Below are 23,398 nucleotides of genomic sequence, written 5' to 3' on the forward strand. Positions count from 1 at the left end.
ACTTATGCAATGGTTTAAAAAGGAGGACCCATAAGTCTTGTGAGAACAATATTTAAATTCCATACTGAGAGGGTGGTATTCTGGGAGGAATTATCCGTTTAAGTCCTTCCATAAACGCATTGATTGCAGGTACTCTAAGCAATGACAAATGTTGCCTGTTTTGGAGATATGCAGCTATAGCAGCAAGATGTAACCTGATTGAGGAGTATGCTAAGTTAGATCTTTGTAGATGTAACAGGTAACATATGATGTTTTGTATGGAAACATCTAAGGGGTTGATGTTATTTGTGCAATATACAACAAACCTTTTCCACTTTGCTGCATAACATGCTCTAGTGATAGGACGTCTTGCTTCTTTAATGACATTTATGCAATCAGTAGGTAAATTTAGATATCCAAACTCTAAGACTTCAGGAGCCAGATCGCCAGATTGAGGTGCATTGGATCTGGATGCATAATCTCTCCATGGTTCTGTGTTAGTAGATGTGGGGAGTGTTTTAGTTTGTGATGTGGTACTACTGAGAGCTGTAGTAGCATGGTGTACCATGGTTGTCTCGCCCACGTTGGTGCTATGAGAATCAATGTGAGAGAATGTTGCCATAGCTTGCGTACCACTAATGGAATTAGTGGGAGAGGAGGAAAAAGGTACGCAAATTTGTTTAACCAGTTCATCCATACCACATTGCCTTTGGATAATGGGTGTGGGTATCTGAAAATGGCTGAAGAACTTGAGGATGAAGCTCCCATTTGTGTATCTGTTGTCTCTGACGATTTAACAGATCTGCCAAGTGATTGTGAACTCCTGGTAGATGTTCTGCTAACAGAAAAATATTTCGAGGAATGGCCCACCTCCAAATGCTCTGCGCCAGCCGGGGGAGCTGTAGGGAGTGTGTCCCTCCTTGCTGTTGAATGTAGTACATTGCTGTCATATTGTCCGTCCGGACTAGTACAGCCTTGTTTGACAGGTAGTGTTGAAACTATTTTAGAGCTTGAAAAATCGCTAGTAACTCCAGATGATTTATGTGGAGTACTTTTTGTTGCAGTGTCCATGTACCTTGTACTGTTGGCTTTGTAAATGCGCTCTCCATCCCGTGAGAGATGCGTCTGTAGTTAGTATGATTTGTGGAACAGGTTCCATAAATGGCCGGCCCTTGGAAAGGTTTTTGGTGTTCCACCACTGCAGAGAGCGATATGTCCAGTCGTCTACCACCACCAGATCTGTTATTTCTTGTTGAGCCTGATTCCACTGACTTGCTAAGCATTCTTGTATGAGGCGCATTTGTAGTCTTGCGTATGGTACTATGAAAATGAAAGACGCCATCATTCCTATTAGTTGCATGAACACTCGAACTTGTAGTGACTTGAATCTTTTGATAAGATTATGCATAAGATTATGCATAGTTTATATTCTTGTTAGATTGGGGTACGCTATTGCCTTGGAGGTATCTATTGTGGCAGCTAGATACTGCTGAGACCGGGACGGTTGAAGATGTGACTTCTTTTGATTCTCTGTTATCCCCAACTTGTGTAGCAGGCAGATTGTCCGATGCGTGTGCTGTACATATTGGTTGTATGACTTGGATTTTATTAACCAGTCATCGAGATATGGGAAGACATGAATGTTGTCCCTTCTTAAGTGTGCTGCTACTACTGCTAGACACTTTGTGAAAACTTGAGGTGCTAATGTTACTCCGAAGGGGAGTACCTTGAATTGGTAGTGCTGACCTTCTAGTACGAACCATAGGTACTTTCTGTGAGATTGATGAATGGGAATGTGGAAGTATGCGTCCTTGAGGTCTAATGTGGCAAGGAAGTCGCCTTTCTCTAGTAACGGTAGAACCTGTTGTAGTGGGACCATATGAAAATGGTCTGAATGTATGTATAGGTTTAGTGGTCCTAGATCTAGAATAGGTCTGAGAGATCCGTCCTTTTTGGGTATGAGAAAATAAAGAGAGTATACCTCTGTGTTCTGATGTTCTTATGGTACTGGCTCTATTGCATTCTTTTGCAGTAGAGATTCTATCTCTTGCCTTAGTAGAATGAGGTGTTCTTGTGACATGGGACGCTGTCTGGATGGTATTGTTGGAGGAGTGGAAGTGAGCTCCAGGCAATAACCGGACTGAATTATTTGTCTCACCCACCTGTCTGTGGTGATGGAGTTCCAGACATGTAGGAACTGTTGTAACCTCCCCCCGACTGGAGTGGAATGGTCTGGGAGGATGGAAGGGAAGTCACTGTTTGGGAGTAGAGGCATTGCGATTGTTGTTGCCTCTTCCTCTACCCTTATTGTTGTTTCCTCTATACCCTCCTCTATAATATCCCTTACTGGGCAAGGTTTGGTTGGGCGCTTTGTAAGTAGAGGAGGTGTTGTCAGTCTGGAAACTCTTAGAGGCGCCCCTATATGAAGAGCGACCAAAGGAAGGTCTATGGGCTTGAGTTTGTAAAGCTCCCATTGATTTTGCTGTATCAGTATCTTTCTTCATTTTTTTCTTGTGCACTGTGTACATTTGGACCGAAAAGATGTTGTTGGTCAAATGGTTGGTTTAAGATACTGGCTTGTACTTCTGGTTTGAACCCAGAGATGCGTAGCCATGCATGTCTGCGCAACAGTACCCCTGCATTTACTACTCTAGATGCTGTGTCTGCAGGGTCTAGTGCACATCTTATGGAGGTATTTGTTATAACTTTGCCTTTTTGTATTAAATCAGAAGCCCTAGCCTTATATTGTTCTGGCAAGTGTTGCATGAGTGACTCCAACTCATCATAATGAGCTCTGTCATATGTTGCTAACAGAGCTTGAGTGTTAGCAATCTTCCATATATTGGCTGCTTATGAGAGGGTGCGTTTTCCTGAAGCATCCAAAAGCTTAGACTCTTTGTCAGGGGGTGGAGCATCCCCTGTTGTCTGCAAGTTGGCTCTCTTTCTCGCATTTGACACTACCAGTGAGTCTAGTGGCAACTGTCCTTTAATATATGCAGGATCAGATGGAGCCGCTTTGTATTTCTTTTCCAGTCTGGGGATAATTACTCTGGCCCTGACTGGGTCTTTAAATATTTCTGGTGCGTGTCTTACCACTCCACTAAGTATTGTCTAAGAGTGGTTGTGGTCTTATGTGATGTTAACAGTGTGTCCATTAGAAAGTCTTCTTCTATTGGATCCATAAGTAAGTCTACTCCATGGAATGTAGCTGCTCTATGTATGAGCTGTGCCAACCCAATGGTGTCATCTGGTGGAGATGGCCTAGACGGGTATACATCGTCTTGCATTAGCTCTGGTGCATCATAATCGTTCCATGGGTCACCTGATGGCCCAGCTAGATCATCTGGGTCATTAGTATCATCCATTTGATGATCACTCTCTACCTATTGTGAGTAGGTAACCCCATAATCCTCATCTTGTGGTATAAGGCTATGTGTACTAGCTGGTGAATGCACAGGAGAGATATCTGCTGGTATTTCTACTTCTGGTAAAGGAATTCTTATAGGGGAAGTCTGAACATGCTTTTTTAGTGGAAATGGCGATGGTGTGGGATAGTCCATTTTCCTCTTTTCAGGCACTGTGTGTACATGTCCTGTCTTTGGATGAATTTTGAGAGTTTTTTTGCCTTCAATCAGGTTGGAAAAGCTCTATTGGCAAATCCTTTGTCGGCGCAGATTTTTCTTGTTTGGGGCCCGACAGGTTTAGACTTTGCAGTGTCTATTGTCTTTGGAACAGGTCTGGGTTTCGGTTCCGAAGACTTTCCTTGTTTTTTCTTTGTATCTGTGCTTTTTGGATCCAAAGCTTTTGTTCCCTTGTGTTTAGATTCATCTGCCTTTGGAGTCGAAGTATGTTTCGGTATCGGAACTGCTTTCGGGTCCGCTTTTTTCGTTACCGGGGTCGTTATTGGTTCGGTAACTTTGGGAACGTCTTTCAATGCCGAACATGGTTTCTGTTCGGTTACCTTCGGTACCAATGAATGTTTTGGTGCCGGCGTTCACTTCAGCTTAAGCACTTTTTACTTTTCGGGACCGACAGACTGACTCGAGCCCGAGTCGACTGGAGGCTTTTTAGTGCCCTTCGCTGCCGAGCCTGAAGGCTGGGCGTCGGAAGGATGTGATCCGTGTGCACCCAGACCCGGAGGTGGAGGTGGAACCAAAGCCTGTCCCAGTGTGTGTGTGGGGGGGGGGGGGGGGGGGGGGGGGTGGACGTTCTTTGGCGTGTACGTCAATCGGTGCCTTGTCTATGATGAGGTCTGGTGTCGACGACGATGACTGTTCCATAGCTCTTCGGTCCCCGATTGTTTTCTTGGACCGGAACGAAGCGCAGGCCTCACAGTCTCGACTCTCGTGCTCTGGAGACAAGCACAGGTTGCATACCTCATGAAGGTCGGTGTGGGGAAACTTGTGTCCACACTGAGGGCACTTCTTGAACTGTGTTCTTTCCATGAGCCAAAGGCCAAATGGCGCAGTTGGGCCAGACGGCCCCGACAAGCGCTGGAATCGAGAAGTGGAGCCTTTCTTCGACGCTGGCGACCGGAATCAGTGTTGAAGATGTTGTAGATTGATTTATGGATTCGAAAAGAGATCGGTAACAGGACCGAACGATAAACACATCCGAGCCCGATGGCGGAAAAAAACAATCCAAAGATGGAGTCGATGCCCATGCGCACTACAGTCCAAGGGAGGAGTCCTCCAGCAAACAAAGACTCTTCCAAGACAACAACAAAGTGTAATCATCCGGGCCCACCACCAGATGGTGATCTAATGCAACAGTGTGTGGTCTGCAGCCCATATGCCTCGAACATATACTTAATTGAAAAGTTGTGCTTTTTTTAGCTAAATTGTGATCTCTGCTACTCTTCTAAGACATCTGCATGAAGATACTGATATACATTGTGTGCCTTGGTCTAACGTACTAGCAGGGAATCCTCTGGTCACTGTGGATGAGAAGACAGGATCCAAACAGAGGTTGAAAGGGAATTGAACTGTGTCAGGGAACACTCAGAGTGGAAGTAAATGTTGAGGCCGTTTAAGCATATTGCTCCTTTCACCTATTGCTACAGCACCAGCACCCTAAGGGGGTTTCCTCTAGAACAACCACCAGATGCCAAAATAACCAAATGGTTACTAACCTATAGGAGTAGTTTTCCAGACTAAAGAGTTTTTTAGAGTGACATGCTATGACTCTTTCCACTATGTAATGGTTGGGTCGGATATTGCCTTTCTACACCTCTTTTTTCATTTTACCTAGTCAACTACTTGGTGTACTCGCTATCCCTCAGTGATATCAGACGCCTGCCCTGGAAGATGATTTGCATGGGAGCCATCCTCAGATTCTTTTTCCTTTTTAAAGACATTTGTCTTTGTCATGGCTTCCTAATTATTTTCTATAATTTGTTAGACATTTTGAGTCCAACAACCTACTTATTTCGGTGAGCCATGATGACCACATATGAATCCTGAAAATTCTTCAAGCTACTAAGTTACTCCTGTAGGTGAACCATTCCGTTTTTCCGCATGAATCTTTTTTTTCCATGTAGTGCTAGAACAAAAATAAAAAGGTTGTTTTCTGCATGCATTTGAAGGGTACATACCATCCAACCAGACAATAGTAAATAATAAGTGCACAAGAGGAGGAGTAACCAAAGAATAGGGCGGAAAGCCATCAAATAATGAGAAGGGAAAAGAAATCGACATAAACCACCCATAGACCACTATGTAGTTAATGTATTACAGAAAACAGATAAAGTTGTCTGTAGGCAAGACCTATCCCACCTCAACCAGAATGTTGCAATGTTGCCTGTGCTGCCTTACAAATCGCTGTGTGGTGGCAGCTACAAATAAAATGAACAGACCAATTGGTTACTCAATCCCATGAAGATTCATCAATAATCTATAGCCACCTATTTTTCATCCTCGATTTAGCTTGTACTGTGTAATGCTTGATGTAATCTTAGAAGATAGTTGATTTGTCTAATGTGATATCATTTGCAAGTATTGTTAAGGAAACAAAAAAAAGACATTTGTATAACGTTCTGTTTTAAATCTAGTACAATCTTGAGGAACAATAACACTCATGTACGAATCTCTCAAGCATCAGTTAATGTTGATGGTACTTTGAGGTATGGATACATGGTTGATTAGGCGAATGAAAGGAGTAGGTGTGAATTAGTTTTGTTTAGGTTTTTAATAAAATTATGAATATTATAGACCGATGTTTTAGGTACAAATTGTGATAATGAGGCATGTCTACTAATTCCACGAGTGACTTAGCCTTAATAGATTAACATTTTTTAATGTAAATAAATTCAGTTGCCTAGGGATTTTTGTATACAATACTACAGCCCAATCTTTTAAGACATATGCCCAAAAGCTATGTTTCTCTCTAAAAAATATATGTATATCACCTACGGTCGCCAGTAGGTAGTTATAGTTAGGACATAGTTTCTATACAAAAAGCTTTTTTTTCTTTTGGCAATATCTTTGGCGCCAGTAGATAATTCTTCACAAAATTCTCAAAACTAATTGGGCGCTCTGGTCAGCGCCTGTCTTGAAAGTATCGGGGTGATTTGTCAAGCGTGGGCCGAGAAAAAAGGGTGGTCCCAAAACACGTTTTCTCCAGGTTAATTTCCATAGGAAAATGTTGTCGTGGCTACAGCCCGAACGGCTGAACGGAATTAAACCAAATTTGTCAGAGATGTAGCTCTTTATCCAGAGTGCACTCATTGCTTTTAATGGTGTATATCTGTTCAGTAGTTCCTAAGAAATTCAAAAATAAAAAAAGATTATAGATCTAGTGACCGCGGTGAATCTGTGAACCCTCCCAATCACGAGTTTGTCTCCGATTGGCTGCCAATACTTCAAACCAAGAAGTGTTGGCAGCCATCTTGTGACTCAGTAGAACCGAGTCACAAGAAAAAAGGTGAAAAAACAGGATAAGGGGGCAGGGTGAAACACCCTGACCCCCTAGGCCTGCTCAGGGGGTCCCACAGAGATCCCCAGGTTTAAATAAAAGTATTTTTTTTCGGCAGGATTCGCATATGTTGTGCAAATCCCGCTGGAAAAAAAAACAGGGGAAAGAAAAAAAGAAGCGCGGTGTACCACGCTTCATTTTAAGGAGCCCCCGGATGGACCAGGTCCAAGGGGCAATGAGGAAAATGTATGCGGGAGCCCCTGCAGGCCCAGGGACCCGCCACCTCCCCGAGGCATGATTAATAGTATGTGCGGTGGGGGGGGGGGGGGGCACGGGAACCACTGCAGCCTGCAGCCCCGGGGACGGCCACCTCCATGTGACTTAAAAAAAAAGTGTGTGGGGGCTTCTGCCCTTCCATTCTGCCCCGAGGAGTGCCACCTCCCCAGGGCTTTTAATTATTATGGTTAGGGGGGCCTTGCGGGCCCACCCAAGCCCCAGGGACCGCCACCTCCCTGGGGCTTAAATTTGAATAAAAAGTGTGTGTGTGTGTGTGTGTGAGAGGGGGGCTCCTGCCCCTTCCTACACAGCCCAGGGGACCACCACTTCCGTGGTCAAAGTTAAATTAAGGGGGGCATGTCAGCAAAAAGGCAAAAATGAGGCAAAGCCCCGGGGGATGGGGTCCCCGTGGCCAATAAGGGCCTCAGGATGGGGGCGCACAGCCCCCCTCATTTTATTGCTAATGACAAAAAAATATATAAACATATGTGGCCATGCCCCGGGGATGGGGTCTCCGGGACCGAAACCGGCCTCGAGAGGTGGGCCGCGTGCCCCCCTTCTTGTTTAAACAATAAAAAATGTCTCAGGCCCTGAGGGATGGGGTACCCAGGGTCCACAACATATTAAGACAAGGGGGGCCACACAACACCCCTTCTAACAAGAATAAAAAAAAACACAGAAGCTGGCATCTCGTCAGAGGCCCCACCCCCTCCCTGCATCACTCTGCAAACGTGCCTCCTGGCGTGTTTTGGGTTGGGGGTTTAAGTCCCTGTTGGAAATCGAGGCAGCATCTGTGAGGCCTGCACAAATAACATGACACATTTGTCCTTCACTGGGAACCAAACACCCTAGGGCAGCGCCTGACTCTGAGGGTAGCGTTGCAGAGCAGTCTGAGGCTTACTCAAGGGAGGTGGTGTGGGCTAGTAATCGCCATTTGCAGGTGCGCATAAATAACACTCAATAATGGATTGTCCAGTCTGTACTTTGCTTTATAAAAGTAAGAGTACATTTATTAAACACACACACCACTCAATACTATACACCAATTTACAAATATATAAGCTGATGGAATTACTTTGTGACATTGCATAACATCTCCACCCCTCCCGCAGGGGGGGTGGGGTCTAGTACCACCACTCTCATGTAGGCACATCACCTTGCCCCCAAATGCAGTGAATTGGTCTTAACAAGGAGCGAGGGCCCTGCGCACTGGCACCATCCCAGTGGCGACCCCCGCCATTACCTCAAAAAGCATTAAACAGGCTACACCTGCCTTGGTGACACATGACCCTGACTGAGCATCTCCTACTGACCATACAGTATGCACCTCTTTATCTTGAGGGCTAACAATCTGGGTTCTTCACCTAAGCGCAGCAGCAAGAATACATGTTTACGCACACGTCAGAATGACAGCACTCGGCACCTTTGGATATCATTAAAATGCATTGCAATTACAGCCCCTAAAGGCATCACTGATAAAATCACAGGTTTAAGTATCTACAGTCAGACACCCTAGCGGGAATGTCTAGCCTCTTAAATCCATTTTTGCTTTTGCACCAGCACTTCACATTAACCAAGTGAAATTCAATCCCTCTACAAGAAATAACCATTAATAATCGCAGGTCAGTGCAATTACACCTCTTCACCTCCAGGGGATGCCTTTCTAGACATCCTCCAACTCAGCCCTTCACTCCTTGATGCAATTGTCAAAACACCCTCAGCTAAAGAACAAAAGTTCCAGCCCAGAAGGTATTAACTGTCAGTTGAGCCCTGGAGGGGTTGATTCCTTAGACTCCCCAAGACACTTGGGGTGGGACTTTTCTTCTTTGGGCTGGGGGAGGCTGTGTTGCTCCTGCAGCTCCCCCTGCCCCTCCTTCAACAATTGAGGGTGACCCCCTCCTCTGGGGGCCACCAGCACCCGAAACAGCCAACTTCCTAATGCCTTGCAAGGCATTCTGGGGCGATTTCGCTCCTTTTCCTACATATTTGATGAGTGGCTCTCCCGCTGTGCTGGGGAGAGCTGCGCTGATCCGCCGGCGGCTTTGCCGCATCCTCAGGCCTCGTTGGGGGGCCCGGTCCCACCGGACCCCCAGGGATGCACCTACGGCTCGGGGAGCCCACCCCCGGCCGCTCCTTCTTTTCTGGGGCCCGGTCCCACCCGGGCCCCTTGCACCACCAACTGTCTTTCCAGGGGTCCCCGGTCCCCCTGGGACCCCCGCGATCCTCCTTTGTTGGAGGGCAGCCTGGGGAGCCCACCCCCAGCTGCCCCCGCCAGCTCCCCACGTGGCCAGCACTCTTCCGTGCTGCCGCAGGAGCCGGCCGATCCCTTCTGTTCTCGTCTGCCCGCTCCGGCGGCAGACACGGAGACCAGCGCGGCTCCCGCTGGCCTCGGGGGAGTGCAGCGGCACTCCCCCCTCCTTCCTCCTGACATCGGGGCCCGGGGATGGGGTCCCGCGCCCCCGGACTCGTTCAGGGGGGCGCGACAGCGCTCCCCTCACCCAGGCGCCTCTGGGCCTGGGGATGAGGTCCCGGGCCTCTCCTCTCCTCTTGACAGGGGGCGCGACGGCGCTTCCTGCCCCTGCCTCCTCACACGGGGCCCGGAGTTGGGCTCCCGGGCCCCTCTTCCCACACCGCTTCATGGGGAGTGCGATGGCGCTCCCCAGCGCAGGTTTCGGCGGGGGCCAAGGTGGGCTCCTGGCACCCCGCGGGGGCATCTTCCCGGGGTGCGTGACGGCGCACCTCGGCTTTACTTCTTTGCGGGCCAGCCCCCGGGACCTGAACCACCCCGGGGCATGATTGCGACCGGCGGCGGAGCCCCACGCGCTTAGTTGTCGGTCCAAAGCGGGGTCAAAGGTCGCCTACCTTCTCGGGGGCATATCTCGGCCCCCTGGAGTCCGATTTGCACCATTTCTGCGTCTTCACGCTCCTGGTGGTGTCCCCCAGCCACTGGGAGCACTCTCCTTTGCCCTCCGGGTCTCCAAGAGGGGGCATTCTGCAGGGAGCGGTCTTTACTGGCTTCCTGCGCCTCTCTTCTCCATGCGCAGAGGCTTCTTCTGTGCACCGGTCCTGGGCTCTTCACCTGGCGCGGTTAGAGGCCTGGGGGGCAGTCAGGGGTGTCCTCCTTCCAACTGCCCATTGCCCCAGGCTCCAGCACCTTTCGCCTCCGCAGACCACACCCCAGGGAGAGATTCTCTTCCTGTGCAAGTAATTTTTCAAAGTTGAGTAGGGGGCTGGCAGGAAGTCTGTGTGTCCTATCAAACAGCGACACATCACTTCACTGCCCCTGCTCCCTCCTCCTTGTCCAGCCTCTGGGTTGTTCAAACATAGCGTCCTCCAGTGTCTCTGGCCACATAGCCTCTGAAACCCAACTCCTTCCCCCCCCCTTACTGCCTTCACATGAGGCAACCTGGTGCCTGGCACCCAGCGACAGCAGTTGATGGATTGGCTTTTAGCTCCACCTATCTTTTCTCCTTGGATGGAAGATCTTTGCTCTGGGAGGAAAGGTCATTAATCTAACCTGCCATGGCCAGACCCCAGCCAGGGACTCCGAGAAATATGACATTTCTGGACGACCCAAAAGCAGTTCAAATATGACTTTGGACTTAACAGAATACTCATTTTCACATCTGCTACACTGTACATTAGTGCGTGTCTGGAATCTGTAAGCTTTGTGGAAGTTATTTTAGCAATGGGCCCCACATCCCCATAGGGAAATAATGAAGTAAAACACAGTAAGACACACTGACTGTCCCTGGCATGTTCCTTTCCAGTGTATAAAGCCTATTCCATGTCACCACCCAATTCTGCATAAGCCGGCCACACCATTCACTCTCTAGCTGCTCCTGGACTGCGCACGCTAGGAATCTCCCCTGCGCAGCCCCTACACGTGTGCACACGCATGTACACCTGTGTCTGCATGTAACCAGCATGGTGCCCCATACTCCAGCTGCCGCGCAGCGGCCTAGTCAAGCCAGGGGGACACCAGTAAAATCTCCATGCAGTATGCTTCATTATGAGTTCACTGTGGGTGAGTCCCAGATTATGAGGCTCCCCCACAGTAAAAGCTCCACAATTAGGTGCTCAAAAAGCGAAAAATCCGGGCGGCCCATAGTGTCAGAACCACCTTCTAACAGTCCCCTACAATCTTAAGGGTCCCTAGGGGCAAAATAGCCCACCAGGTACCTCCAGTAAGCCCCACACAGTGGGATTGCTGAGAGGTGGTCTGAGGCCATGCCCCTTTTTACACCACTATGTAAACACACCTCTTGGCGCATTACTGGTGGGGCGATTAGGTCCTGTCCTGAGGACCCCAGGACTAAAGTGGACTTCATCCCCAGAGCAGCAGTGTGAAAGGAGGCGCGATTGCAGATGGTGTAAAAAGGGGGCATGGCCTCAGACTAGTCTCAGCAATCCAGCTGTGTGGGGGTTACTAGAGCTAACAGGAGGGTTAGTTGGTCCCCAGGGACCCTCAGGAGACAGGGGGACTTCATCCCCCAACCAAGAGTGCGCCAGGAGGCACGTTTGCAGAGTGGTGGAGAAAGGGATCATGGCCTGTGTCCAGTTTCAGCAATCCCACTATCTGGGGCTTACTTTTGGTGTTAGGTAGGCTAGCCGGCCCCTAACAACCCCCAGCAGCAAAGGGGACTTTAATACCCATCCAAGAGCATGCCACGGACCACGTTTGCAGACTGGTGGGCAAAGAGGGCGTGGCCTGCGTTGAGAATTTAGCAATCCTGCTGTGTCGGACTTACTGGAGGTAATAGGAGGGGTAGTTGGCCCCCAAGGTTGTCCTTGGGGGCCAAAGACCTCTTCTGTTACCTCCAGTTAGTCCCACACAGTGGTATTGCTAAGAGGTCTTCGGAGGCCAGGCCCCCTTCTCTTCACCACTCTGCAAGTGTGCCTCCTGGCACACTACGGGCGGGGGAATGAAGTCCACTTTACTCCTGAGGGACTTTGGTGGCCATGTAGCCCTCCTGTAAGTCCTATGCAGTGGAATTTCTGAGCGCTGTTCGGAACTGGTCTGAGGCTCAGCCCCTTTCTGCACCACTCTGCATATGCAAGTAGTTGACATCATAGTTATGGATTAGCATTTAAAAAACCTTAGAAATTCACTGAAAAAAACACAGGTTTCAGGGACATTATAATTAGAAATTAGCATTAAAAAACCTTAGAAATTCACTGAAAAAAACTACAGGTTTCACGGACATTATAGTTGGTCTGACATTTCACTCATACAAAACCAGAGAAATTCAGCCGTTATAGTTAGTTGAGCTAACTATAACTCATGCCCCCGCAATGCACTGCTGATGACGTCACATATTACATCACTCATGACATGGTCAGGGACATCACGGATGACATCACTGATTACATCATCCACTTAATATCTGATGCACCTCCTCACATCCTAATATAACATTTCATACACCCACTCTAAAATACAGAGTACCATTCTCAAAACCATAGACACACAAATACCAGTTAGTACATACCCACTCACTGATTCATAGGTCTACACACACTTCCACTCACTAACCCATACAGTCACGCAGTCACTCATCAATACTGCCACTGATATATGTACTCCTACACCTATACAGACACACACCGCCACTCACTCAGAGTTACACACACACCTAGTCACTCATCCAGAGAATGGATAACACTGCCTTTTACTTACCTATACAGTTATACATGCACCACCTTACTTATTCATGCAGATACTAACAAATACTTACTCTCTTTTACAATCACTGACAAAAGCACACACTCATCCATACAGCCGCTCACAATCACGCGCTCACATATAGTCAGTTATATACTCCAACACTCACATATACTGCCTTTCACATATGTAGTTACTCACACGTATACCACTGAGACATCCATTCACTCACCAACAAAGCCATACACACACTTACTCACCTAGAGGCACTCATGAACCCATACACCCACTGAATCACCCACTCACACATCCATGCAAGAGTTACACCCACACCCACCCACACACTCAGGCACCCATACAGGTACTCAGACAACCAATCATTAACCCAGATAGACATTCATGTAGCTACTCACCAACCCATGCAGCCACTTACACACCAACTGACAGACTGATACGGACATTCACACAGATTAGTCACATCCATACATTCATCCATACATGTATAATCATTCACTTATACAGTCAGTCACACGCTGACTAAATTATCATATACATATATATATATATATCAAAGACAATCCTGCTCCAACGAAGAAGAGGCACGTACTCGAGGTATGCATGGATAAGGCTTCTTTATTATTCATCAGGTCTCCCACGACCCCGTTTAAAAAGAGAGACGCGTTTCGCCTGCGCAGCAGGCTTTGTCAATCTAATTGGCGCCATAAAGTTTCAAGATTATATAGCCCTCCTCCCTCTGTCAGGCATGAATGATCATAGAAAGTGGACTGTGTGGTCGAAAATACAGCTGGTAAAACATACTTGTCTTAACACTTAAACAAAATGCAAAGTGCAAGAGGTTAATTGAAGAATATGAATAACTGCATTCTGCGCAATGAGCAAATAAATGCCAACAATTAAACTTAATCAAATTCCTGATATACATACAGAAAATATATAAGTATGCCACGTCTGCCTGAAATATAAACAAGTCATAATGACATGCCGAGGTGCTTACATTGTAATAGAATAATGACGCCAATGCTCTCAAAACATGCTGCCTTCAGACAGTGAAAACAACTGCAAAAGTTAAAACTGCTTTAAATGCAGGTAGTGCTGCCCGTAGTGATGATACCTATTTGCTCTCCCATCATTTCCTCGTAACTAGACAGAGCAGAAACTCCCCGGTTAAATTCATAATAATATGACACTGAGCAAAACTTCATTAAGCTGTGTTTTTCAAATGCGTGCAAGATCAAACAGGAACAGTAAAAGCATACAGCGCTAGTAACAAAACCACGGGGCTTAAATAGCACACACTGTGTTTCATTCCGACGAAAATGCCTGCCTCTGCAGAGTTGTTCGCAGCAAGACTACGTGACCCATAATTCTCTTGGGCAGCTATACGTGCCCGAGATCACATAATCATTGTCCTTTCCAATAGTTCGAATTGCGAGTGTTGCATGAATTAACAGTGACATAAACCGGATGATTGTTCTGCAAAGGGCTCACAGCCCCTATTTCAAAATGATAGTGCAGGAGATATCGTAAATGTCAACTTTGCCAAGCAGCACAAGATATGTCTTTGTTAAAGGCACACATACGGGGTCGGAGGAAACCGATAGAAAATAAGTTAGATATGCCCAGCACACCTCACCGCTTATGCGTCAGCAACCACAGTGCCCAGTCACCAAAGGACGCCGGTATCTTGGGCAAGGCATTTCTTGCTGCAAAAAAGCAGACATACGTGCTGGCAGTCGGCAAGACCGCCCCGCGCCGCAATCCAGAATCCCTGCAGCTGTCATCCTTGTTCCAGTTCCTGGCTGACTCTCTGGGGGCTCCACTACGTAGCACTACCATGCTCCTCCAACAACAATTGCGGTCAAGAGTGGATCCACAAACTGACTGGTGGTACGTGTACAGCATCGACCGCAGATGCTGAATTTAATCAAAGACAATCCTGCTCCAACGAAGAAGAGGCACGTACTCGAGGTATGCATGGATAAGGCTTCTTTATTATTCATCAGGTCTCCCACGACCCCGTTTAAAAAGAGAGACGCGTTTCGCCTGCGCAGCAGGCTTTGTCAATCTAATTGGCGCCATAAAGTTTCAAGATTATATAGCCCTCCTCCCTCTGTCAGGCATGAATGATCATAGAAAGTGGACTGTGTGGTCGAAAATACAGCTGGTAAAACATACTTGTCTTAACACTTAAACAAAATGCAAAGTGCAAGAGGTTAATTGAAGAATATGAATAACTGCATTCTGCGCAATGAGCAAATAAATGCCAACAATTAAACTTAATCAAATTCCTGATATACATACAGAAAATATATAAGTATGCCACGTCTGCCTGAAATATAAACAAGTCATAATGACATGCCGAGGTGCTTACATTGTAATAGAATAATGACGCCAATGCTCTCAAAACATGCTGCCTTCAGACAGTGAAAACAACTGCAAAAGTTAAAACTGCTTTAAATGCAGGTAGTGCTGCCCGTAGTGATGATACCTATTTGCTCTCCCATCATTTCCTCGTAACTAGACAGAGCAGAAACTCCCCGGTTAAATTCATAATAATATGACACTGAGCAAAACTTCATTAAGCTGTGTTTTTCAAATGCGTGCAAGATCAAACAGGAACAGTAAAAGCATACAGCGCTAGTAACAAAACCACGGGGCTTAAATAGCACACACTGTGTTTCATTCCGACGAAAATGCCTGCCTCTGCAGAGTTGTTCGCAGCAAGACTACGTGACCCATAATTCTCTTGGGCAGCTATACGTGCCCGAGATCACATAATCATTGTCCTTTCCAATAGTTCGAATTGCGAGTGTTGCATGAATTAACAGTGACATAAACCGGATGATTGTTCTGCAAAGGGCTCACAGCCCCTATTTCAAAATGATAGTGCAGGAGATATCGTAAATGTCAACTTTGCCAAGCAGCACAAGATATGTCTTTGTTAAAGGCACACATACGGGGTCGGAGGAAACCGATAGAAAATAAGTTAGATATGCCCAGCACACCTCACCGCTTATGCGTCAGCAACCACAGTGCCCAGTCACCAAAGGACGCCGGTATCTTGGGCAAGGCATTTCTTGCTGCAAAAAAGCAGACATACGTGCTGGCAGTCGGCAAGACCGCCCCGCGCCGCAATCCAGAATCCCTGCAGCTGTCATCCTTGTTCCAGTTCCTGGCTGACTCTCTGGGGGCTCCACTACGTAGCACTACCATGCTCCTCCAACAACAATTGCGGTCAAGAGTGGATCCACAAACTGACTGGTGGTACGTGTACAGCATCGACCGCAGATGCTGAATTTAATCAAAGACAATCCTGCTCCAACGAAGAAGAGGCACGTACTCGAGGTATGCATGGATAAGGCTTCTTTATTATTCATCAGGTCTCCCACGACCCCGTTTAAAAAGAGAGACGCGTTTCGCCTGCGCAGCAGGCTTTGTCAATCTAATTGGCGCCATAAAGTTTCAAGATTATATAGCCCTCCTCCCTCTGTCAGGCATGAATGATCATAGAAAGTGGACTGTGTGGTCGAAAATACAGCTGGTAAAACATACTTGTCTTAACACTTAAACAAAATGCAAAGTGCAAGAGGTTAATTATCACATTCTTAAATGTTTTAGAAACACTCAGTCACTGGATGAGATCATCAGTGATGTAATTTGAGATGTCATCATTGAAGTCACTGACCATGTCATTAGTGATGTAATATGTGATGTCATCAGCAGTGCGTTGCGGGGGGCGAGTTATAGTTAGCTCAACTAACTATAAAAGCCAAATATCTCTGGTTTTGTACGAGTGAAATGTCAGACTAACTATAACGTCCCTGAAACCTGTGGATTTTCAGTGAGCAAGGGCATCCGCCCGAAACGCGTCAGACCGTTGTGCTGTGGTGATAATAAAACATCTTTGCCTGAAATTTTGGGACTCGCCGTGGTTTCTGTTCCCCAGAGCTGATATATATATATATATATATATATAAAATCCCAATGCCACGACAGGCAATTCTGGCGCAACACAAGGGCACACACTCCGTAAGCTGGTGTGATTTAAGGATCAAAGTTTTATTCACTCATCAAAATGGTCCAACATATATATATATCTAGATCACGAAGAACCTCTCTACCAAAGGAAGGGATGAGCTGCACACATTAAGGTAAAATAAAGGATTTAATTTAAATATAACAGTGCTGGCGGTCCTGATGCATTTCGGTCACATTGACCTTTTTCAAAGGGGAGCCGCAGGCATCTTGAGGCTAAAACAACACATTGAACCAATTGCTCCTTTTTTCAAGTGTTTGACCCCTGGTGGGCGCCGCGATGGGCTGAATGATTAGAGCATGCTGGGTTGTGTAGTGCGCTGTCAGTCCCGCAATTATTGCCCTTCAGTGGGCAAGGGCAATTCCTTGATGATCTTGCTGCATTCTCTGGTCACTGTAATCCCCACGCATACCATTTTCAAGTTGCTGGGGTCCTTCCAAGGTCCAATCCCTGGCGGCTGCCGCTGCCCTTTATGCTTTCACATGCTTTACAAACTGGGTCTGATTTCGGCAGTTGTGGTGCTCTTTCATGGTGGTGTGTCGCTCACGGCAGGACCAAGCCTTATAGACATCACAAAGAACCTTTCTACCAAAGAAAGGGATGAGCCGCACACATTACGGTGAAATAAATAAAGGATTTAATTTAAATATAACAGCGCTTGGATTTCGATCACATTGACCTTTTTTAAAGGGGAGCCGCAGGCATCTTGAGGCTACAACAACACACTGAACACACACACACATATATATATATATATATATATATATATATATATATATATATATATATATATATATATATACATATACATATATACATATTCATATATATATACATTTATTTTAAACAGTGGAGAAACAGCTAAAGGTGTCTCAAAGGCCAGACCTAAAAATATTAAAAGGTGCAGCAGTGACACTGGGTGGTAAGGTATTTCCCCAAGGACTTGATATAATATGGCAAAATAGTGTAGCAATGGCAACATCCGGCCACAAGAAAAAAGCAGAAGCAATTCCCTTTGGTCAGAGACATACGCTGAGCACTGACTGAGCAGGACATTACTTAACTGGAGTAAAAGAGATTGAGTGGATGGAAGAAAAATAGCCACACCTTGAAATGCTTAAATCTGGGAAAAGGATTCTAGTACAGCATCGAAATCCATTAATTTTAGCATTAAGGATAAAACACATTATATTTGTTTTCTCCCAGTCCAGCCAATTCTAATTCAGTTGTCTGCAAGCGATGAGTAATAGAAGTCTCTTTTGAACGTAGAGATCGATAAGTGGTTAAATTAATTAATACGGTCTCCTCAGACATCTGCTGTGATGTGCAGATCCTAAATTTGAATCCTGGCAAAGCTAGCTCTTACTTCAATTTTTCCATGTCTGGTAAATTGAGTACCAATACATTGTTTAATTTGGGCAGCGTTTTACGGCCCTGAGAAACTGTAGAAGTACAGTATCAACACTACAGCACAAAACCCTTTTTGAAACAAATTACTACCAGACAAAGGTAAAATAGAATGGGATAGAAGAAGCATTTCTCTCCAGCAAGTTACCAGTGGGGATATATTTGTCTTTATATAGAAATGTCAGCTTGGCTTCAAAGGAAACTTTGGTTGAGAATGATCGAGAAACCAGGTGTTTATTCTCAAAACGGAAGTGAAACTGTGGAATTAAACAAAAGGGAGAGACAATGTTCCCTAAGTGGAGATTTACCCATGATACTTGCTTTTACATCAGACGATGGCTCCCACCTCCGCTTTTACTCCCATTACATGTTACTGGCAAGCCTAGTCTCCTGGGTCTGTATTATAGAAAGTGCCCCGAGCCCCAAGGGGCATGTCCGCTCCTGTGGCACTTTATTACAGAAGAGGCAGCAGAAGCTTGTGTTGCATCCATCTTTAATACTGATAGCGCTGGTGGACATGTAGCACCGGCACTATCTCAAGAGGGTGTTCCCTCACTTGCATGGGGGCGCAGCCCCAATGCAAATGAAGTAATCTTTTTGCCTCTGTGCCAGCGCCATATTAAGGACGCGGGTGCAAACGGCAAAGAAGCAGTCAAGTGGCGCACTGTCAGTGCACCCCCCTGATGGAAGCCCTCTGGATGGGAGCAAACGGGTCCTTTGGACCCCCCCAGACATCCCCTTGCAGGAGGGGCGCAGTCACTCAATGCACCCGCCTGTAAGGGATTTCTCTTCAAGGTGAAGCAGGCGCTCCATATTTCACTTGAATGCGCTGCCCTGTGGGCAGCACAAGTTTGCAGCTGACCTGGGGCAGCATGCTCACTGTAATATGGCACACTAACCCGGTTTGAGAACAGCATGCCTATTTAAAGGTGCGCCGTAGTGCAAACAAGGAAAGTGCGCCATATATGTAACATGGCCCTTAGCAGAGCAAGACAAACTACTTAGCACTACAACCTCAGTGTGGTGGACATCTGAGCTGGCAATAGCTGCATCACTGTCTTCACCGTTACATCATTACATGCAGATAGTACGGACTCCTACCTCAGGCACTAATCGTGCTCAATGCTCCAAAGGCTATGTAGGCATGGGGAGCATCAATGTGCCACTGGTGGATTTATACAGGACCTCCTTGTGCAACAGAGTCTCCCAGGGGGCTTTTTCTTATTTTAGACACCATATGCAGTTTATAACCCCAAATGCTTCACTTTTTTACTTTCATTACTCACGTCTGCTCAAACCAGTGCCAGTAAAGAACCACATGACTAGTTGTGGTTTTGCTTATTCCAGGTGGGGTCTTTGATTGTATTTTAACATTCACTACGATGTAATCCTTTCATTGGCATTGTAAATGCCTAAGTCATGGCCTTTCCTCTGTGGACAGCACTATACGAATACGGTGTTTCAAGACCTTTCCCGGATATAGACATTTTATCGTTCAAAAGAGGGTTCTAGTTGTGGCGGATGCATTTCATTTGAAGTCCCTCCTTCTAAAGGTGGTGCCTCCTGCAGCATCATTACCAGTGTTCCACTACAGCATAGTATGCACCCGAATCCACCATTCACAGCACTCACTACATCAGTATTATCTTTTGGGGACTACCAAATCACTCAGCTCAGCTTCTACATTACTCATTTCGGTCTTCACCCATCATGTGAGTTTGTCAAGAGCCACACAACCCCCAGACTACCTCAGACTGCAGCTCATACAATGTCACACAAGGCAACAATCCAGCTCTTGTGGTTATAAACCATGGTCTCAAATCAACACTTACTGGTTCAGGAAGGCGAAGAGATACCTCATGACAATCAGGGTGGACTTCGGCACCTTCTGGAACACTTTCCGCATGTGTTGTGCTCGCTCCGGCAGGTTTTCCATCCCTAGATTGGCAAACGGAGGGGCAAAAAAACACATCAATGATGCACCAGGCACATCAACACTGTCATATCCTCATTTGATTTTGCAAAGCCTACTTTTTGCTATAACAGCACCCACTATCACTGTATCAAAGTATTTACCTTGTGACAAAAAGAACAGCTTGAAAGGGTAGAGGTGACACCAACTAACCTGTTGTCCTATTGGTAAACCATAGGTAGGACATTGAAAAGGGAATTTTTCTTTCTGTTAGACTTGTCAGCCCTAGGGTGATCTTACCCCGTTTTTTTCTCCCTTTGCCTTGTTTTTTCCACCATCTTTTTCGTTGGATCTAGGTCTCTGGGCGCCTTACCACTGCCAATCAGTGCTAAGGTGCAGGTGCTCTCTCCTAACAACATGGCTGCCACAGGCCCCTGCTACTGCGGAGTGGCCTTTTTAAATATGCACTAGTAATCAGGAACAGGCTGGGACATTAGGATACAGTAGCACTGCCATCCCGCCTTTTCTGCCCATAGCCTAGGCTGTCGAAGCTCCTGGAACCTTCCGGAATAGGGGAGGGGTTACACTTTGCCGCCTTCAGAGAGTGGTCACCTGACCTAGGGGTCTAGGAGGGAAACCTGACAGTCAGTTGGGGCACCACTGGACCTGGGGGAACCTCTGCAGGAGTTTACGCGGTTGGGCCTAGGGGAGGAACCCACACCACTGGAATCGACTGGGCCTAGGGACTGCTTTCCAAGTTAGGTGAGGGACTCTGCCAACCCACTGATCTAGCCCAGCGTTGGGGAACCCAGGAAACCATCTCCAGTGAGCCAAGGGAACCATCCTGCCTCTGAGCCACCAACTCCTCTTCTTATTCCTCCCCCCAAGAAACTACATAAGAAGGGCGTTGAAACCTCCAGGCGCTGCAACGAAACACCTACCTACAGTGAGGACCTCTGGAGGATCAACCAGGTAACAGCGCTGCACCATCCAAGCGCTTCACTGCCAGACCTGTGCCCCCTGTGCTGTCCTGCCTCAGCTGTCTTGCCCTGGACTGCTCAGAACTGCAAGAGACTGCCCTTGTGCCCAAAGTGCTGTGAACCCCTGAGGGCTATAATTGCCTTCCTGTCTCTGAAAGCGCTGTGCCCATCAAAGCGCCGCAGCCCCGGTCCCATCTGTGTTGCCGAGAACCCTGGCCCCAGTGACCGCCCCGTGGCACCCTATCACACTAGGCTCTACTGAGGGGCGAAATTCACCGCTGCGGCTCGGCCTGGTTGATGGAGACAGCGCTTCTCTGGAGTGCGCCTGAGGGTCGGTATTCACCTCCGCAGCCCGATGCCAGGTGAGTGGAGACTCCGCTGCGGCCCCCAGAGCTAGGGGAGGGCCGCCGCAGTAGTAGGGCAGGCCGCGTTGGGGCCGACGCGCATCGCAATAGCAGGGGAGGCTGCACTGGGCCACGTCATCGGCCGCACCCCCCCCTGTCCCGCGCACCGATTGGCCTGTGTCCCCGCCTACGAAGAGGAGAGCCTCCGATTGGCTCTTGAGTCCTGAGACCTGAGGAAGCTGCACAGACATTGGCCGAGGCGGCCGCGCCCCTTCACTGCCGCGTCCGGACTGGTCCAGGGGCCAGAGGAGCTATTGAGAGGCCCGGGACCGGTCCAACGACAGCGCGTGGCCCGCCGGGGGTAAGAGCCCTCCCTTCTAACAAACACAAGTCCTGGGTGGCAGCACCCCGTGCGGAGGCCCAGAGTACCGACGAGGGGGCTCCCCAGTCAGCGAGAGCCTCCCTTCGCCCCTAGCCGCAAGAGCCTCCTCGGAGGCTGAAGAAAGAGGTAACCTCCCCTTAGGGAACTATAGTTGGGCCCAGTTGGCCCCTGTCACTCTGATAAAGGCCTGGAGTAGGGAGGAAAGGGACTAAGGACCCCTGAATTAGGCGCAAGAACTGCCCTGAGTGGAGCGTTAGGGCTAAAGCCACTCCTTGCCAGGGGAATGATTCTCTCCAGAGTGCCCCTGCCTGGGAACTGTTGATAGTGCTACATTAATGTTTTTGATGCCCAGGATTACAGGGGGAACTGCCTGTTGCTCTTGCCATACCCCCCCCTTTCACCAGAAACGGTTTATACTGAAAGTAGTTTATAATGAAATGTTCTCAATTGAAACTAGGAAATGTTTTATCTTGAAGTGTCCTATGAGATGTTGCTAGTCTGAATCTGCTTAGGCCCAATGTTGTTACCTATGCCTACACAATAAAATGTTGCCTGAGGAATTGATGCTTAATTGATGACAATTAATTACTTACCTGCAATGAGACAAAGCTAGATAAAAGAATCTTGTTTTAAAACGACTAGCTGGTGTGGTGTCATTTTATTGCGAGTGCTTCCCTGTCTCAGTGGGAGTGTGTGCTGCACTGCTTAACACCTAGCTTTCGGGTGCCTTCCCGCTCGCGCCAAGCTACCGACGTGCAATTGGTGACCTCAGTTCTTACACTTTCTGACCCTACTTCTGCACCAATGCCTCAGCAAACACCATTGATTTAGAAACAAAAAATGGCGAGCAGAGTAGAGGCGGGTGAGCCACTGGAAGTTCAGGCCAGATGTCTGGCTCTGACTCATTAAGATTCTCTTAGACCTTGAAGCGCAAAACAAGCTGAGTTTTCTTGCAATTTCTCTCATTCACCCACACTGCAAACTCATGCACAAAGAAGCTTGCAAAAAACACCTGTGTTTTGTTTAGAGATTTCTAAATGTAAGAAGGATAAATACTCTGGGCACTATGTTTACTGTAACTTAGGAAAGTATCTTAAGCAAGAACTATTACATTTGAGTTGCGGGCATAAGCTGCACATTAATGTCTTAGTCCAAAAATGCATAAATGATGGGTTTAGTACAGACAGACAAGATCTAGTATGTTTTATATTCAAAATAGCAAAAATATGTATTTGATATATGATTGATAAAGATAAAATATCATTAGGAGACTATCCATACAGCTATTCACAATCATCTTTTGTGATAAATCTGATATGATTTCATTTCATGAACATACAATGGGACAATTTATTATAAATACAATTAGCTGAACATTTTCTCAAGAAAACATGATATTCTATGTGACTAATAATGTTAATTCATTGTTTATAGTCATTAGGTGATAACAATACAACATATCAAATTATGGAAGGCATGAAGAT

At 46.9% G+C, this 23,398-nt stretch overlaps 1 protein-coding gene across 2 annotated transcripts in view; it reads right to left on the reverse strand.

The window, feature by feature from the left end:
* The window catches only part of SRGAP2 (SLIT-ROBO Rho GTPase activating protein 2), a 539,260-nt gene that overhangs the window by 57,492 nt on the left and 458,370 nt on the right, over positions 1–23,398 (reverse strand). For both annotated transcript variants that reach the window (XM_086923416.1, XM_086923417.1), the window contains one exon: positions 20,129–20,234. In XM_086923416.1, coding sequence (XP_086779542.1) covers positions 20,129–20,234 — 106 coding nt within the window. The remainder of the gene's footprint in view (positions 1–20,128; positions 20,235–23,398) is intronic.

Source organism: Lissotriton vulgaris, chromosome 5 (assembly GCF_964263255.1).
Source record: "Lissotriton vulgaris chromosome 5, aLisVul1.2, whole genome shotgun sequence".
Lineage (NCBI taxonomy): Eukaryota > Metazoa > Chordata > Amphibia > Caudata > Salamandridae > Lissotriton > Lissotriton vulgaris.